Consider the following 17,629-nt stretch of genomic DNA (forward strand, 5'->3'; position numbering starts at 1 on the left):
GTTAGATGAAGACAAGAAGTTGAGTCTTGCTCAAACACTCGTATGAGATCTTGTCTCTTCCCTGCAAATATAACGCATTCACAGGCAGACTAGCTTCGTTGGGCTTCAGTACTGTTCAAATCCGATTCGAACGTCTGTTGGACGTAGGAGGTGCCACGGGATTCTATCCCGGCAGCAAGAGATCGTGTTATGGAAATCGTCATAGCAGCGGGAATCTTCCGGTCCAGCGTATTAGAGACTCGAAGTATGGGGATGGAAGAAGGTCGACTATATTTGTACCCATTACTGTGCTTATTCAATATGATTAAAGACAGACTGATATTTTCTCCATACATAGATATCTAATTAACCATTGTACAATGCATGCTAGCAGCAGGTTTCATCTTTGGGATGCAGTGTATGCTTGGCACAGATGCAGGCTTATCTCTGCCACCATCCAATGATGAAATTAGTATTCCTAGGTAAGTCAGGGAAAGAAGAGTAAAGGTATTGCAGAGTACCATGTACTCCATATGATTTTATCTAGTCTAGTGCCGAATGATGTAGAAGGAGTTCATTCCAGCAAGTCACATTTTCTTGCCTAACCGCCAGCTAAAAAGAGAGAGAGAGAGAGAGAATGAGCCATCCGATCACGCCTCAGAAACCTCATATACAGGAGCCACTGAGATGACAGGCCCGTTCTTGGTGGGGACCTCCTCCCACAGAGCACTGCTCGCAGGGAACAAGGACCCGCCGTTAGACACCTCGAAGGCGACGACGTCCTCGCTGGCCACGTCAAAGTGTGGAACGACCAGCTCCACGCCCTTGACCGCGTTGGAGCTATGGTGGCGCGGGGGTAGGGGGCGATGGATCAGCTCGGGCGCATAGCTCATATAGTCAGACGAACTGCTGCTGCTATAGGAGGATGTTGGGGTCGTGGGGGAGTGGGCGAGCGAGGGCAGCGTGGTGGCGGCGGGGCCATTGGCCAGCGTTGACAGACTGGCTGTGCTTCGGTGGCCGGCGGCATCGGGACGACGCTCTGGAAGCTTCACGGGCGCGTGTTCGCCGTGGAAGCGTGACAGGAACTGCCAGGCTTCGGACGAGGCCCGCGAGCTGGCCGCCGCGGGCCGGATGGATATTACAGGCTTCCATTCAGTGGGATCAGGATCCGAACAGACCATGTGCAGGTCTGTGGGTATCCGGATGGCGGGAATCGACCCGGTGGGAGCTCTGGTGGGAGTCATAGGCGCGACAATTATGCGAGGCGAGAGAGGGGGCGATGAGGGAGGTGTGGTGGCAGTGATGGTGAAAGAGGAAGAAGCCATAGATGGAAGGGAGGCGGAGAGAGGCTTGCACGAATCTTTGCGGCGGCAACTGTAGAAGTTAGAAGAGGGTACTACATATATAGATAGATAGAGAGATAGATAGATAGATAGATAAGCAAGTGGGTCATACCTTTCGCTGCAATACAGGAGAGAATTGTCAGGCACGGTGATTTGTCTCTCACACATGGCGCTGAGAGTACAAGGTCAGCTTATCATGTGGCAGGGTGCTGCAAGGGCGGCGACGCCAGAAGAATGCCGAGAAAGACAAGGGGAGGAAGGAAGAGGGGGTGATAGAAAAAAGAAAAAAAAAAAAAAAAACATACCAGAAATTCAAGAAACTGGTGGCCATCTCGGATTGTGTGTCGTCGTCGACGTCGTCGCCGGTGGCAGCGGTCAAGTCGAGGGATCTAGAATGGCCTACTAAACCAGGGCCAAGCTTGGAGATGGAAGAAGACCCTTTGTTGCGGTGGATCGCTGGATGGGAGGATCTCAGCGCCGGCGACTTGAAGACATGCGACGAGGCAGACAGAGCCCGACGATGGGCAGGGTGGGAATAAGGATGTGATTGAGTCATGGATGGCGGTGTAGATCTATCGCTTCCATCCAGGTTCGTTGAGAGTACCTTGCGCCAGCAGGCTGGATCCCGGAGTGGAGCACGAGCGGATTCCCCTGAGCGAGGTGCCCTACGGAGCTCCGTACGGCGTGTTATGAGGGATTTGCACGCTGAAGATCGATTTGTCTAGGGGAGCCAATTGGGAGGAGTCTCAAACGGAAGGTGACGTCTATTTTGAAGTTGCGGTATGCGAGATCGCGTTATATTGCCCCGGAGCGATGCAGACGAGCAGCGAGAGAAGAGGGGTTTTTTTTCCCTCTCTTCTTGGTTGGAATCCCCAGCGTCCCAGAGCACAGGCGCCCTGCACAGCGGCGAAAAAAACAAGGACTTCTAGCTTCTAGAGGTGACACACCAGGTCAGATAGGTCACTCTCGGAGTGTCGGTAACACCGACTAAGGGAGCCGATTCGCTGCCCTGGCCGTTATCAGGAAGAATGAGTGGGGGGTGGGAAGATAAGCAACAAGGGATACAGAAGATGCAGAGGATGAGGAATAAGAATGATGGCAATTGAGGGAGGTACAGTAATCCGTACGCACGGTAAATCTGGGCCTGGTTGGGATTGAAAGTACTCCGTACCTCTCAGACGTCGGTGGCCGTAAGCAGGTAAGATGGTAGTAGAGCCGTCTCGGTGAGGATCCGGTAGGAAGGAAGGAGGGTAATCTCTAATCAACACGACAAACCGAAGCGAGGGTGCGGAGTAATGATAGTTATATAAGAATGTCACAGGAGAGACTGTGGAGTGGACAGCAGCAACCAGAGAAGATGGTGGATACTGAGTCCAGAAGTCCACGTCAGGGCGATCACTGGAGGAGGAGGAGGAGGAGGAGGAGCTGGAGCTGTTAGCAGGCACATACTCCGTAAGCCCAGGTCACGCCATTCCACGTACCCGTGTTAGCAAAGGCCTGGACTCTGGTGCCTGAGGCAACAGCACTCCACCGTAACAGATCTATAATTAGATTGTATACTCCGTACCCAGAGTATGTGATATAGTAGTTAACAGGTACCTACCGAACCTACCTAGGTAGATAGGTACTTGTTGATACAGTATATGTAGATACCTACAGTATATTAGATGTAGTTTATTATCAGTAGTAACTATGTAGTATATCGCTTCATCATTCTGCCTCGATTCCCATCAATTGACGGATAGCATCGGGCACAGTCAGGCTGCCGGAACAATCAATATCCAGACATACCTAGTATTCTGTAGACTAAAAGATTTATGCTAGCAGTGGTACGGAGTAGAAGGACCTGGGAAAAATGGATCTGGGCTGACAATTGGAGCTGACAAGTGCTGTCCGTGCACTGATTGGACGGGAGGAAATGTGCGCAGATGACGTGATGCATCAGGGCGCTCTTATTGGCTGAAGCGGATGATCTACCGATGGCGGGAGTCTTCTCTGGTCATGACGACATTGTCTTAGTCATCGGAACAGTCCACGTCCCAGATTGGTCTAGACTCTGCATTGCGTGGGCGTTGACTCTGAATTGCGTGATATTAGGTAAATGATCCTTTGTAGGACTTACTCTACTCTGTATCTACTCCGTAGGTTGGTGAAGGATGTCCTTCTGCATGTGTCAAACTCTGAATTAACTTGTGATATATCGAGTAAATGCTAAGCTAGACGGAAGATCAAATACCCTAGACTATCAGTCTGATCGATCTGCCGATCAACAATCAATCAACCTCTAATAATGATGTCGAGCTTGACACTCTTCTAGAACCACGATCCCATCACCGGGGGAATTCTTCCCGCGTGCTGTCCACGGCTCGCGGTGGGGATGTGGTTGCCGTCGCCAGAGTCGATGAGTTCATGTTGCATCGGCCAAAAATCCACTCGCGGAAGCTGTGCGACTGCTGCCTTGACTGCGGGTGTAACTGAGGTACAGAGTACGGAGTACGGAGTAAGGTACTGACTGACCTACGAGGTATTCTTCACTGCGCTCTACTGAGCGAGACTCGGGCATCTACTTAGGTAGGAACCTCAGGCATCAAGTGCTCCTAGTACGAAAGGTACGACAAATGATCATGATTATGACGATTGGGTATCTCAGTAAATATACAAGCCTATCTGATAACATTACGACTTATCCACCTCGACAGCATCCGCTGGGACAGAGACAGTGGCAGAGACGGTGGCAGGGAGAGCATTTCCTGCCTTCTCTGGCCCCGTGGCCGTCGGGTCCAAGAACCGCTCGGGGACCCCCCGAGCGGCGATCCCGACAGGGCCGACGTAGCAGCCCAGCATGGTGCTCCACGCGTACTTCTGCTCTGCCGTGCGGCGAATCTCGCGGTAGGCGTGTGCGTTTGCAAAGGGGAGCGCCGTCGTCGTGTGTTTGTACCGTGACGGTTGCGAGGTGATCACGCAGAGCGAGGAGGAGATCTCTATAGATGTAGTTAGCATGGGCCAAAAAAAGGAAGAAAAGAAGTGGACAAAGGGGGGAACGTACTGGTCAGCCTGGGAGGCTTCTTCGCGTTGAAGTAGATGCTAAACTCTTTGCTCTGCGCGGTCTTGTCGTCGAAATTCTCAAGCACCGTGAGATTGCGGCCTGTCTTCTCGATCACTGGAGGTGCTGGAGGACCGGCTGGTACATCTGCGGTTTCTGCTGTGGTTGCTGCTGTAGGTTCTACAGGAACGACAGCAGTCGCATCCGTAGGTGCCGGAGTAGGTTCTTGTATATTCTCGACCTTCTCGGCTGGTCCTGCAACTGCATCTTCGACTGGTCCTGTCACGGGCTCGATACCTTCTGCCGAGGGCTGGTCGCTCAGCTTCGGTTGTTCCTGGCCTGCGTCTGGCGTAGTGTCCATGGCATCGATGGCACCTTGGTCCTTGGCGCTTTTATCTTCGTCCATCTCCATTTTATCTCCTTCTGTGTGTTTCGGCCCCCTTGACGGGGGTGGCACGATGATAGAAAAGGAGGGTGTTCTGGTGGGAGTCATGGGGGGTGCCGATGATTCAGTCAGAGGTCTAGGAGGGTCTTCGTTCTGCGAGAGCGGCTCTTTGGCTCCCTTGTCTTCACTTGGCATCTGTCCTTCCTTGGGTGAGGTGGTTTCTTTCGGTGTCATATTCACAGATGTGGACGTAGCTGCCGGCTGGGAGGCTTCGCCGAACGGTTCGTCTTGTTCAGTAGTACTTGATTCTTGCTGGACGGCTCCGTTTTCAGGGAGCGTTTCTCCTGGTACTTGGGATATCTGCGGGTTCTGCTCTGCTGTCTTTTCTGTCTTTTCTGCCTTTTCTGCTGCCTCTTCGGTTGTCTTTTCTGGCGTCTCTTCTGTTCTCTTTTCTGCTGTCTCCTCTGTCTTTTCTGCTGTCTTTTCTGCTGTCATTTCTGCCGTCTCTGCTGCGTTTCCTTCCACTGCCTTTTCTGTTGGCTGTACTTCGGCTGCCGTTTCACTAGGCTTCGATTCGTGACCTTGGACAGTTGGCGCCGTTGCTGTTGCATCTCCTTGCAGCTCGGAAACAGCATCAGGCTTTTGCTCGGCGATCGTATTGCCGTCGGCACCCTTCTCTTCGTTGTCTCCCTTCTTCTTCTTTCGAGATGCATCGTCCTTGTCGGCCTTGGGCGTGATGTCTGCTTTCCCGACACGCTTCAGGGTACCATCGACCCATGTGGCGACACCGCTCCAATAAGTCATGACCGGCCCCTCCAGACGGCGGTTCTGGAGGGCCTCGATTTTGGCTTTTCTCTCGGCGGCCTTCTTCCTCTCCATCTCCTCCCAGCGATTCAGAGTCTTGCTGTTCACCCGTTCCACCCTCTCGGCCTCTGCCAGTCGCTGAGCCTGTGTCATCTGCTTTGGTTTATGCGCCGCCTTTCGTTTGGCGGCCTCCTCCATCGTCGCGATCAGTCGGATGCGCTTCTTCTCGCTGGCCTGGAGCCGAGCATGCGTGAGTTCCTTGTTCTGCATCGTCTGGCGGCGGGAAGACGAGCGCGTCGGCCCGTCATCCACCGTAGGGAGCCAGGAGATGCGCTCCGACTTCTTCTTCGGCCGCGGGGGTTGCTGCGGTGCTGTTGCTGGGATGGCCGTCGGATCGATCTTGACCTTTTTCCGTAGAGCAGTGAGCCGTAGGTTCTCCGTCGCCTTGCGCTTCTTGCGGTCCTCCTTTGCTTGTTTTTCTAGCTCCCGTTCGCCTTCCAGATCGTCCGCCTGCACGTTCGGTCCCTGATCCTCCTCGTCCGAAGACGATGAATCCATCCCCATATCGTCTTCCTGGTCTCCACCCCCCTCCTCCATGGAGAAGTCATTGTCGTCCTCGACTTCCTCGAATAGAAGCGCAAGATCATCGTCGGCCTCGGCATCCAACAGGGCTCCCATGTTCTTTCCGGCGGTCGCTCGCTTCGCACGCCCTCCCACGAGGGTTTCTACGGGATCAACATTATCCTCTGTGGAGGATTGGACTCCGGAGGACACGGTATCTTCCGTCATCTTGTCTTCCATGTTTGTGTTTGAATCGATATTATCCGGCGAGAGAAAATTAAAGCGGAGGTTTCGGGCATGAGGGTCGCGTAGAAACGCGAGGCGAACAGCGCGCGGCGGAACAGCTCAGTGCTGCTTGACTTCAACCTGAGCAAAGTGGAGAAATGGGTATCAAATGATTGAAATGGAAAAAGGAATGAACACAATAAGAGAAAGAGAAGGTAGAGGAGAAGTTTAAGATGGGGGAATGCAAAGCTGCAAGGCGTGATCCGCGCGATCAGTGCCAGTGGAAATGCTGTGGCGGTGCTCATCTGTGCCTCAGGCATAAGTTATTGCCTGAATGCCTGAGATGGTTGCCAAAAGACCATTTTTCCTCACCCCTCATGGCTCTATCATTGTATTTGCAGCAAGAGTATTTGGGCGTAATGAGTCTATGTGTTAGAATCCAGCATATATATCTACTGTATTCCGTAATTCTATACCAATCTGTTAAATCTACTCGCTACTTAGAGGTATTGAACGACAACACATAATTTGGGATGAATGCTTGGATACTCCGTATGAAAGATGGCAGGAGTAGAGTTAGCGATTGACAGGATGTTATGTATGTAGTAGCAGTGTATCAATTCCTAGACCGATGACAGGTGACGCCGCGAGGGCATGTTTCAGATCCCTTGCAACGGTTCGAGCACCGGGGCTATTTGTGAACCCTGTCGTGATCTGTGTGGGTGTTTCAAAACGATGAAACTCATCGATCCGTGGATACCTAGCATTCTCAGTTTTTATAGGTTCAGAGCAGATACCCAGATGGCGTTCCAGCATCAGTCTGTCTACCCCTTGGCCAAGGACACTGAAACGTCAAAAGCCTCTCTGTCTAATAGTGAATTGTGTATCGCTGGAATGCGGGGACTATCAGGCATGAAGAACATGCAACAACACCCGGCGGGATCCGGAGGTATAAAATAACGTACGGAGGATGGGAGTCGGCATGAACGTGTCCCGGACTATCGAATACCTACCTCGCAGTTAGCTGTCACCGTTGAGGAAGCGCTTCCCTTCTGTACCAAGTGAGGAGCCAACCTGTCACTTCTCCGTAGCTGCTCCATAGATCCCTTCGTTACCCACAGTCCCCGGGGAGTGACGTGAGACCTCAGAGACACCAGCTGCTAGTGAAACGGCGAAGAAGCCATGACGACGACAAGTCCACCGCTTAGAATAATAGATTCAAGAGTGTGTCCGTAGAGTGTTCTTAGAGTCGCAGTTGGAAACCAGCGAGGGTGAAGCTCTCCCTAATCGCTCTCTCTCTCTCTCTCTCTGCCTGGGCTGGTCACGAGCCTCGACAACTCCCACCAGACCACCAAAAACAAACTCCCACCAGAACAAAAACACCGTCTCTCAATCCAAATTCCCCTCCAGCGAGCTCCAGCACGCCAGAGACGGCCAGGCGAAGCTGTAAAGAGCATCTGGCCTCTCCCAGAACAGCCCAAACACCCTGCAAACCCTGCAAACCAACCAAGGGCCCATGACAGCCCTCGGAGCGCCGGCTGAAGCTCCCAGGTCCAGCGCCGACCATTAATCTTGTTGCTTCACACCTTTCGATCTGCTCTCCCCTCTTCCCGCCAACGCCGATTTTTTTTTTCTTGTGTGTTCAACGCTTCGATCCCTTCTTCCCTGTCGTTCAGCACTGACAGCGGTACATCTGGCCTTGTGGTCCCTTTTTTTCCGCCTTCGCCTCTTTTTCCCGGAGCCGCGCAACGGCCTTTCCAGCCACCTCGATCCTTTCTGATCCGTACCTGGACGAACGAACGGTCTTTACCCAGTCGCTCGACCTGCTCTCCCGCCGTACGAACTACGATTGTTGAGCCGAATATATTCTCTTGCTATTTTCTATAATACTGGAATAATTAATCGCGGGGGATTGGTTGTCGACAAGTGTGTTCCCTCACGCCCCCAACGAGAATTATCGATCGTTCAACCGTGTTGGGAGGATCTGCTCGAGTGGTCTCAGCCTGCAAGAATAACTGCTGGGCCTGAAGGAGTTTTTCCTGCATAATAGATACGGGGGTGTCTTTTTTTTTTTCTCTTCTCCTGCACAATCACCCCCAGTCCGACTATCCTATTTAATTGGCAAGCTCTTGAGACAATCTGTTCGCTGGCTCGGATTTTTCCTTCCAATATCCTTATTTGTTCAGATTGGGGTCTTGTGCTGGCCCCTTCGATGAATTTCACGACGATCCGCCTCCCCTGATACCGTCGTCCTGTCGAGCAGTCACAGAATTGCGAACCCCACCTGGGCTTTTTTTTCTTCCTTCGTCGTCCCCTTGGTCACAGATATCTTAGACCGGATAATTGAGAGAGCTGCCTGAAGTGAGGCAGAAGGAGATAATCAATAATGCTTCCCGTGTCGCGACCGGAAGGTCATATGAACCTGAACTACATCCCCACCTCGCAGTCAATGTCGGGGACGTCCACAGGGAGCAGCTCCCCGAACGAGCTGCCAACCTCCTCTACGATGAAGTCGTCTTTCGGGCCCGCCAATGGTCTCACCAGCACTGCTGGTCCGATCGGAAATGCGAGGCTAGGGGCTGGATCCCCGTCTCACGAGCTAGGGGCTCGTCTCTATTCTAAACGGTAGGTTTTACTCTCTCCATCTGAGAGCGAGTGTCCCACTGACATATGCCTTTTTTCTCGATTCACTGCAGAGCACGCGAGATCCAAGCACAAGAGGGCGTCTCCCCCAACATCTGGGGGCCGCCCACCAGCGGCCATTCGACCCCACTCCGAGAAAACATTCCCGAGTCTCCGAGCCAAGACGAGTTTCCGGATCTCATGCCCGTCTCGGATGGTGTGATCAGCAGCCCTGCGCGGAGAGCGCGAGCAGGCACCGTTCCATCCCGCTTCCCACCAGTCGGGACTCTGAACGGAGTCTCCGTTCAGCAGCCGTTCACGTCCAAGAGCTCCAGGCCGACTCCCTCGACCAGCCCGTTTCGGCCTCCCGGTGTCTCGAGCATAGACACCGGCAGCAAACCGGCAACCGCCGGCGGCAGCAACCCCACGGCGCTGTCTCGTCTCCGTGCCGGCTCGATGCCTCAGCGAGCTAGTTTACTCGGCACCTCCAGTCCCTTTGGCCCGTCGCTGTTTTCCACCAGCTGGTCTACAGGTCGGGAACGGGCAACAACTCTGGCAAGCATCCGTTCCTCTGAAGGCCCTGCTTCACCGAGTCAATCGTCCTTCTCCAGGGAAGGGCTCGCCGATACCGATGTGAGAACACTGGACTACCTGGGCCTGGTAGAGACCCCCCAACAATCGCTTGCCTCTCTGGCTCGTCCTGTTGACTTGTTGCTTCAACAGCAACAGCAGCAGCAGCAACAACAGCAAGCCTCTGCCCTACCACCATTGCTTGCCGAGCTGGCGATGATGAAGAACAACAGCAGATTCCGTTCCTACTCTGTCAATGCCAAGGAAAAGTACGCTGAAGATGACGAACTTGAATACGAAAGCCGATATTCTCAACTCCCCTCCGGCACCTTGACCCCGTCCGCGGCGGCTACGGCGGCCCAACTGGCCGCCACGCAGGCTCAGATTCACCAGCATAACCTTGCCGTCCAGGCGTTTGCTTCTCACGCTTCTGCCAGCCGGCCCCGCGCACGCACTGCCGGTATTCTGGAAGCCCCTCCCCAACGGTCTTCGATCCGCAACTACTTGGCAACTCCGTCCCGACTCGAACACAGCATCAGCGCCGCTGATCTTCACATTCCCGAGGGCGCAGAATATGACGAACTTTCGGAAGCCGTGCAGATGTTGCAGCTCGGTGGTCCTGGCGCATCCAACCTGGGAATTCGGGGAGGCACCGAGCCCGTGGATGAGACCAACCAAGATGGCCCTACTCGTGCATTGTGGATCGGTAGCATCCCCGTCTCCACCACCGTAACCTCCTTGGAGGCGATCTTTGGGATGTATGGCAAGATCGAGTCAACTCGCGTCCTGACGCATAAGAACTGTGGCTTTGTCAACTTCGAGCGCCTGGATAGTGCCATTCAGGCGAGGTCGCTGCTCAACGGCAAGGAGATCTTCCCCGGAGCAGGACCCGTGCGCATTGGCTACGCCAAGGTTCCAGGGTCCTCTGCGTCGGGCACGCCGGGCGCAAATGGCATCCAGTCATCCCCCACCCCGGACCCAAATTTCAAGTCAAGTGCGGCTCCGTCGGACGTCAACGACAAATTTGACGGTGCTGGCTCCCATGTGCCCCAGATTGCTCCCCTCGCAGAATTGCACCCGGAGATGGTGCAAATCGTGAGAGAGTTTGGCGCCACCCAGGAAGACTGCAATGCTATCGAGTCTCAGATCAAGAACGCCATCGCTTTTACTGCTTTCCAGGATGAAATCCCTTCTGTTCCCGAACCCAGTCAGGCGCGGATGTTTGATGCTCCACGCCTGCGCGATATCCGGAAGCGGATTGATAACGGCGCTTGCTCCATGCAAGAGATTGAGGAGACGGCCAATGGGATGCTTCCTGAAATCGCAGAGCTGGCCTCGGATTACCTTGGCAATACCGTGGTACAGAAACTGTTCGAATACTGCTCCGAACAAACCAAGGAGCAGATGCTCATCCAGATCGCGCCGCACCTGGCCGAAATCGGGGTCCACAAGAATGGAACTTGGGCTGCGCAGAAGATCATTGACGTGACCAAGGCACCCTCTCAGATGAAGATCATCATGGACGCCCTCAGACCATATACCGTTCCCCTGTTCTTGGATCAATACGGCAACTATGTGCTCCAGTGCTGCCTGCGCTTTGGCAGCCCTTACGATGATTTCATCTTCGAGACAATGCTTTCTCGCATGTGGGAGGTTGCTCAGGGAAGATTCGGGGCTCGCGCCATGCGCGCCTGTCTGGAGAGCCACCATGCGACCAAGGACCAGCAGCGCATGCTGGCCGCTGCCATTGCCCTTCACAGTGTTCAACTGGCCACCAATGCCAACGGTGCTCTCCTGCTCACTTGGTTCCTTGATACCTGCACCTTCCCCCGCCGCCGCACGGTGCTCGCTCCTCGCTTAGTCCCGCATCTGGTGCACCTCTGCACCCACAAGGTCGCATATCTGACGGTCCTCAAGGTCATCAACCAACGTAATGAGCCCGAGGCACGGGAGATCGTGTTGAAGTCTTTGTTCTTCAGTCCCGGCGATGAGGTGTTGGAGAAGATCCTGAGTGATCACTCCTCCGGTGCGACCCTTATCTTCAAGGTCCTGACCACCCCCTTCTTTGACGAGTCAATGCGCGCTGAAGTCGTCAAGACTGTTTGCAAGGTCTTGACTAAGCTCAAGGTCACCCCGAGCCAGGGATACAAGCGGCTGATGGATGAGGTGGGTCTGTCCTCGCGGGGAGGCGCTCGCGACCACCATGGTCGAGAGCATACCCCTGGCGGCCACGGCCCGAATGCGGAGAAACAGCTACATCGTCCGAGCTCTCGCCAGGCCAACACGGCCTATTCCCCCCAACAGGGTACGGATAGACAGTATGCTGCCAGTGGTCCATTCCCCCCGAACGGGCTGGCGCAGAATCTCGACGGCCCTCGCCCGATGCCTTCGGAACCACAGGCTGCTCCTCCCTCTTCCTTTGATCCGTATGCGATGAACCCAATGAACGGGCTCGGTCAGCCTGCCGGCGGCGTGAGCGCCCTCGGCGGACTGGGTGCAGTCAATGGGGCCGCCGGGTTCAGCCAGGATCCGCTGCTTTCTCAGCAACAACTCCAGTATCAAGCCTTCATGGCCTCTCAGCCACGAGGTGTGTCGAGCGCGGTCTACCCTACCATGACCGGGGCGAACTTCGGCTATCCACCCACCGGGTCCGCCGCGTCCATGGATAGTTTACGCAACCTGCAGACCCATGCACCTCCTCCCCTTAGCACCGCCGCCAGCCAGATGAGCGCGGGCCCCATGCTGAACCAGCCTGGCTATGGGCCCCAGCAGCAATTCAGTCCCGTTCTCAACCCGGCCCAGATGTATCAATATCCTCCGCAGTTTTACCCAACAACGCAGGTGCCACAGGGGCAGCCCGCTGGAGGACGGCGAGGACGGGTGAGTCATTCCCAGCTGGGAGATCCGTTGCGATGAAGGGCGCAAACCATCGAAATGGACCATCGCTAATGTTCCTGTTCTTCTCGATGTTACAGCGTTGAACGTTCCACCCTATGATCCCTTTTTTCTTATAATTTATCCCATGACTTCGCTTTCTTTACATGTATAAACTTTTTTTTGCTCCAAAACCTTTCTGGATACAAAGAGGATAGCCTGGTTATGTGTGTGTGTGTGTGTGTGTGTGTGAAACGACCATCTTCCAACCTGGACCGACGCTGGATCGTCTTGGAAAAGGAACCGTGAAAACCGAAAAAAGTTTTTCTTTTTTTCTTCTCCTTCTCTTCTTCTTATCTTTTTTATATTAAGATTCTCTAAATTTGCTTCAACACATTCGTTGATCTATGTTTCCTCTAGGGGGAAGATCTATTTGTAGGGGCTGTCTCTTATCTAACTACGTGTTATCTGACAAGCTCTTGGCTGTTACTAGAAGGTCATATACAGCTACACTCTGGAGTTTCTACTCTTGATCTGAGCAGACGCCGTCATCTGTCCTGGTAGATTGGAAGATTTCCGTAGAATAATCACGTGATACTCTGAGTCCTTTAGGCCAGAACGTCCGTCGTCGACTGGTTTCTCTCACTCTCAGATTGGGGAAACGCAAGGACAGAATGGTGGAAAGCAGTGACATACAAAGGTGAACTCAACGTCAAGAGTGAAGCGAGGGATTGGTTTTGCGTGGAATCTTTATTTTCCCGAAACCCTACACTGGACATGAGTTATCAAACCGGAGGCGAAACAGCCATTCTCTTTCAAAACGAGGATCGGACAGTCTTCCTGCTTGATATCCCCCTTTCGATTGGTTTAGCTCAAGGCATCTCTGCAGAGAGACAGCTCGTCTCATGTCCGCCACTGCAGTCGCCTTATCCATCCACAGAGCCCAAGAAAGAAGCTGCCCGTCTCCGGGTTCTGGAGCGGATCCCCCAAAGCGAGCGGGCGTACCATCTGGACGTGATTGCTCCTCTGGTCCGAGGTGGACTGGAGACCATTCGAAACGGGTACGGAGTTGGGTCTCGAGACTGGTGCAGAGGCCGGTACGTTCGAGACGACAATGCTGCGACAACGGGTCAAGATCAGCACTGCATACTGAAGAAGGGGAAGAAGAAACGAGAGTGCCCGCACGACGATGCAGAGGAAGAGGGGCACCACGAAGCGTCTGCTACAGCTACAACTGGACCCCCGGTGATCCTCTCGTCGACGTGTGTGAATCGATTCGAATCATTACGAGAATTAGAAAACGTCCTGGTGCAAAATCCTGCCTGGGAGCCGGCAGTTCTCGAACTGCAAGGATCGCAGGAAACAACCATCCATGTGCCGCCAGGGTCAAGCTTCATGCTTTGCACGCTTCCCCTTTCACCATCACCTCGGCCGGACCCTGACCCTATCCTGCATCTATCTCCCGGCCGCAAGTTCGATCTTCTCCTCCTAGACCCGCCGTGGGCAAACCGTTCGGTCCGACGCAGTGGCCATTACGAAACGCAGTCCTACACCGATTTCGACTGTCTGGCGCGATACATGAGCGAGATTCTTCAAATGCATCTACGATCAGCTCCAGAGTCCCTGGCGGCCATCTGGGTGACGAACAGCGAGAAATCGCGCCGCGCCGCCTACGACGCGATGGAACGGGCAGGCCTCTCCATCTGCGAGGAATGGATATGGGTCAAGACCACCGTACGCGGGGGGCCGATCTCTGCGATCGACGGGCTATGGCGCAAACCATATGAGATTCTCGTCATCGGGCGGAAAATAACTTCCGGGATTGGTATCTCCTTTCCAGCAGTCTCGCGCAGAATCATCGCTGCTGTCCCCGATGTACATTCGCGCAAGCCGAATTTAAAACAGCTGTTTGAAACCCTGCTTCTGCCTTCCCACCAGTACTCGGCAATGGAGGTGTTTGCCAGGAACCTCACGGTAGGATGGCTGGCGTGTGGGAATGAAGCGGTCAAGTTCAATTGCAGCGAGTGGTGGAGAGGGTGATCGGGCACGTACAGAGCACAGAATCACTAGGCACGTAGTCGAATTGAAAACAATCCTGGTTCAATGATTTCTAATGAGCGATCTGGGCTGTACGTAATCTGGTAGATCGATAATCAATCCTCGCAGTGGAGGGAGCGGAATCTCCTCCGCAATTGCTGAGAAATGTATGTAGCATTTTTCTTATCGCCCCCAACTTATCTTCCTTTTTATCAGCCTCCATTCTCTTCAGCCGGTGCATCTTCGTCTTCAGAATAAAAAAAGGGGAGGAAAAAAGAGGAGATGGCGAGCTCAGAGGACACGGTCAGTAAGGACTGTTTCGACACCGACCAGGAGAAGGCCGCCGTGGTTAACGCCAGCTCCGATCTCTCCCCTCGCAGCGGCGGCCGTCCAGAATGCTTCAGCAACACGTTCCAGGAATGTCTGTTCGTCTTGACGGCGACGATGGCTATCGGCCAGACTTCCTTCTACCAGGGGACCATTGTCGGGATTACGGCGTCGATTGGGAGTGAGCTGGGCATGTCGGCGGCAGAGATCACCTGGATCAACGCTGGGGTTTCGTATGTTCTTTTAGTTTAATCAACTGTTTAAATTATGCTAACTTCTTCAGACTCAGCAGCGGTGCGTTCCTTTTGACGTTCGGGAAATTGGCCGATATGTTCGGCCGCAAGGCGCTGTTTATCTTCGCCATGGTCGGCTTCACCCTCGCCGTCTTGATCGCCGGGTTCGCCAATACCCCCATCTACATGGATGTGTTCTCGGGCATCGTCGGTCTGTTCGCTGCAGCCGCCGTCCCGCCTGCAGTGGGTGCTCTCGGGGCCGTGTACGAGAAGCCATCCAAGAGAAAGAATCGCGCCTTTGCGTGTTTCAGTGCCGGGAACCCGTTGGGATTCGTCGGCGGCATGATTGTCTCTGGTATTGCCTCCTCCCAGTATAACTGGCGGGCGTCGTTCTGGGCATTGGCCGTCTTGTACGCTCTCTTCACCATCATGACCCCCTGGACCATCCCGAAGGATACCTTCCAGCGAATGTCGGTGTCGAGGGAGTCTTTCAAGAGATTCGATCTGTTCGGAACCGCCCTGATCGTCGTCGGGTTCGCGTGTTTCTCTAGCTCGTTATCGTCAGTCTCTCTTTTTTTCTTTATCCCCGCTGCATCTTTCATCGCGCCTTTTCTAACTCCCAGTAGACTTGCAGGAGACGCGCCACATGGCTGGCAAACCAGCTACGTAATCGCTCTTATCGTCATCGGTGCCGTCTTGCTGGCATGCTTCCTGTACTGGCAATCGAAGGCAGCGTATCCGCTGATGCCATTGCATGTCTGGCGGGATCGGAACTTTTCAGTGGTAAGTCGGAAAGATTTTTTTTTCTCTTTCCCCTTTTCTTGCATATAAATCTCAGGATTACTGACAGTTCAGCTGATGGCTGTTTTCTGCCTCGGATTCATGGGCTTCTCATCAACTACCTTCTGGCTCTCGCTGTACCTGCAGGATGTCAAGGGTCTCTCTGCACTGGAAATCACCGCCCAACTGCTTCCCATGGTCATCGGCGGAGTGCTCGTCAACGTTATCTGCGCTCTTGTTTTGCACAAGATGAGCAACACGGTGCTTATGGGGATCGGAGCCCTCGCCTATGCGGCTGCCTTTCTTATTCTCAGCTTTCTCAAAGAAAGCGCTCCATACTGGGCATTTATCTTTCCTGCATTGGTTCTGGTTGTGGTCGGAGCAGACATCACATTCAACGTCACGAACGTGTGTCCCCCCCCCCTTCTTTTTCACTTGTCCTGTGCAAAGACTGACCCTTGCAGATGTATGTCATGTCCTCTCTTCCGCCCGAGGAGCAGTCCGTCGCCGGCGGCATCTTCAACACGGTCAACAAGCTCTGCAACAATCTCGGCCTGGGGATCGCAACGTCTATCTACTCGTCCATCAGCACGGAGCTCGGCGACGGATCCACTGCGGTCAGACCGTACCTGACCACCTTCTGGTTCGCCGCCGCAAGTGCCGGCTTGTCTGTGTTCCTGGTCCCCTTTCTTACCCTTGGGACCCAGGGCGGCCCTGCACCAGAGAAGGCGGAAGAGATCCAGGAACCATCGGCTGACGAGAAACCGGCCAGGACAGAAAGAGAGACAATAGTCTACCCTGAAGCAGAGATAATGGTCTAGACGCATAGATTAATAGTCTTAGATATACCTTCAAACCATGGACATAATATAATGTTTATAAGTCTTTATTTGGCTCAATCTTATATTATGAACCTACAGTCATACCGATAGGACTGGTAATGCAAGACATCTAATCAAACAACGGCCCCAGACTGATCAGACTGAATCTCAAGTCCGGATTCCCTGCCTGCGCCTCATTCTTGAGGAACCGCCGCACGCCCATGTCCAGCGCCCGGTCGCTCAAGGCATCTTCGCCCGGCAGCAGCGCCCCGCGGGCCAAAGGTCCCTTGCGCCGACCATCCAGCTCCCACAGGTTACCATCGGCAGCACACACAAACGCCACAAAGTGCAGGTCGACGTTATCCCCGGCGTCCGGGGCGGTGGTGTCCCCGCGCCTGGCCGCGTCGGCGTGCGCGCTCTCCAGGGCTTTACTCTCGTACAGCAAATCCGCGCGGGCAAGGGGTTCCAAGGGCTCCGCGTCGCGCAGCAGTGTCTCGAGATCCGAACCCGCAATAACCTGTTTGCGAGGCTCCCCGTTCGCCACGGCGTGCAGCAACCCAATCAGCCCGCATGCATTCCGGATTGTCTGCTTGAACCACATGACGGGCTCCGCGGGCCCGCTCCCCGTGTACTCTGTTAGCGGGGTGTCTTCGGTGATCCGCGACGATTCGTACGAGGGCGACACGGGGAACACGAGGAGGAGGGCGTGTGCGGGGCGAGGCACAAAGGCGAGCAGGTCCGGTTCGTCGATCGAGTACACGTCTGTGAAGCCGAGGGAGGGCGAGAGCCCGAGTTGGTGCACGAGGTGGGACATCACTTCGGGGTTGTTTTCTGAGATGGGTTATTAGCTGGACGGAAACGAAAAAGAGGCAACTGATGACCGGATTTTTCTAACCTAGAGGCACAAAGGCCTTGTTGGTAGCAGGAGCATCAGGGTTCGCTGCCATTGTTGTTGGTGGAATTTCGTCTCGAGAGCTCCTCGGGAGGGGCACGGAGGAGGGCCTGTCGAAGATTGCTTCGGAATA

At 54.2% G+C, this 17,629-nt stretch overlaps 6 protein-coding genes across 6 annotated transcripts; 3 read left to right on the forward strand and 3 right to left on the reverse strand.

Moving 5' to 3' along the window:
- Nucleotides 1-482: 482 nt before the first annotated feature.
- Nucleotides 483-2,297, reverse strand: ASPZODRAFT_1815719 (hypothetical protein). Its single transcript, XM_022727171.1, has 3 exons — nucleotides 1,628-2,297; nucleotides 1,435-1,494; nucleotides 483-1,353 (listed from the first exon to the last, which is right to left on the reverse strand). The coding sequence occupies exons 1-3, from the start codon at nucleotides 1,876-1,878 to the stop codon at nucleotides 630-632; spliced, it is 1,035 nt and encodes a 344-aa protein (XP_022582464.1). The 5' UTR covers nucleotides 1,879-2,297; the 3' UTR covers nucleotides 483-629.
- A 1,657-nt stretch (nucleotides 2,298-3,954) lies between these two features.
- On the reverse strand, nucleotides 3,955-6,577 carry ASPZODRAFT_131575 (hypothetical protein). The gene is made up of 2 exons (XM_022722792.1): nucleotides 4,369-6,577; nucleotides 3,955-4,303 (listed from the first exon to the last, which is right to left on the reverse strand). Exons 1-2 carry the CDS (start codon nucleotides 6,353-6,355, stop codon nucleotides 3,999-4,001), a joined length of 2,292 nt encoding a protein of 763 aa, XP_022582465.1. The 5' UTR covers nucleotides 6,356-6,577; the 3' UTR covers nucleotides 3,955-3,998.
- A 1,860-nt stretch (nucleotides 6,578-8,437) lies between these two features.
- Nucleotides 8,438-12,590, forward strand: ASPZODRAFT_131578 (hypothetical protein). The gene is made up of 2 exons (XM_022722793.1): nucleotides 8,438-8,965; nucleotides 9,037-12,590. Exons 1-2 carry the CDS (start codon nucleotides 8,727-8,729, stop codon nucleotides 12,446-12,448), a joined length of 3,651 nt encoding a protein of 1,216 aa, XP_022582466.1. The 5' UTR covers nucleotides 8,438-8,726; the 3' UTR covers nucleotides 12,449-12,590.
- A 368-nt stretch (nucleotides 12,591-12,958) lies between these two features.
- Nucleotides 12,959-14,573, forward strand: ASPZODRAFT_1819181 (hypothetical protein). Its single transcript, XM_022727179.1, has one exon. The coding sequence runs from the start codon at nucleotides 13,184-13,186 to the stop codon at nucleotides 14,444-14,446; it is 1,263 nt and encodes a 420-aa protein (XP_022582467.1). The 5' UTR covers nucleotides 12,959-13,183; the 3' UTR covers nucleotides 14,447-14,573.
- A 152-nt stretch (nucleotides 14,574-14,725) lies between these two features.
- On the forward strand, nucleotides 14,726-16,604 carry ASPZODRAFT_64508 (hypothetical protein; the record flags this gene model as incomplete). The annotated part of the gene is made up of 5 exons (XM_022729238.1): nucleotides 14,726-15,003; nucleotides 15,054-15,563; nucleotides 15,630-15,786; nucleotides 15,859-16,191; nucleotides 16,248-16,604. The coding sequence occupies 5 exons, from the start codon at nucleotides 14,726-14,728 to the stop codon at nucleotides 16,602-16,604; spliced, it is 1,635 nt and encodes a 544-aa protein (XP_022582468.1).
- A 130-nt stretch (nucleotides 16,605-16,734) lies between these two features.
- Nucleotides 16,735-17,551, reverse strand: ASPZODRAFT_15403 (hypothetical protein; the record flags this gene model as incomplete). The annotated part of the gene is made up of 2 exons (XM_022726046.1): nucleotides 16,735-17,435; nucleotides 17,500-17,551. The coding sequence occupies 2 exons, from the start codon at nucleotides 17,549-17,551 to the stop codon at nucleotides 16,735-16,737; spliced, it is 753 nt and encodes a 250-aa protein (XP_022582469.1).
- Between the last annotated feature and the right edge of the window lie 78 nt (nucleotides 17,552-17,629).

The sequence above is a fragment of the Penicilliopsis zonata genome (assembly GCF_001890105.1).
Source record: "Penicilliopsis zonata CBS 506.65 unplaced genomic scaffold ASPZOscaffold_5, whole genome shotgun sequence".
NCBI lineage: Eukaryota > Fungi > Ascomycota > Eurotiomycetes > Eurotiales > Aspergillaceae > Penicilliopsis > Penicilliopsis zonata.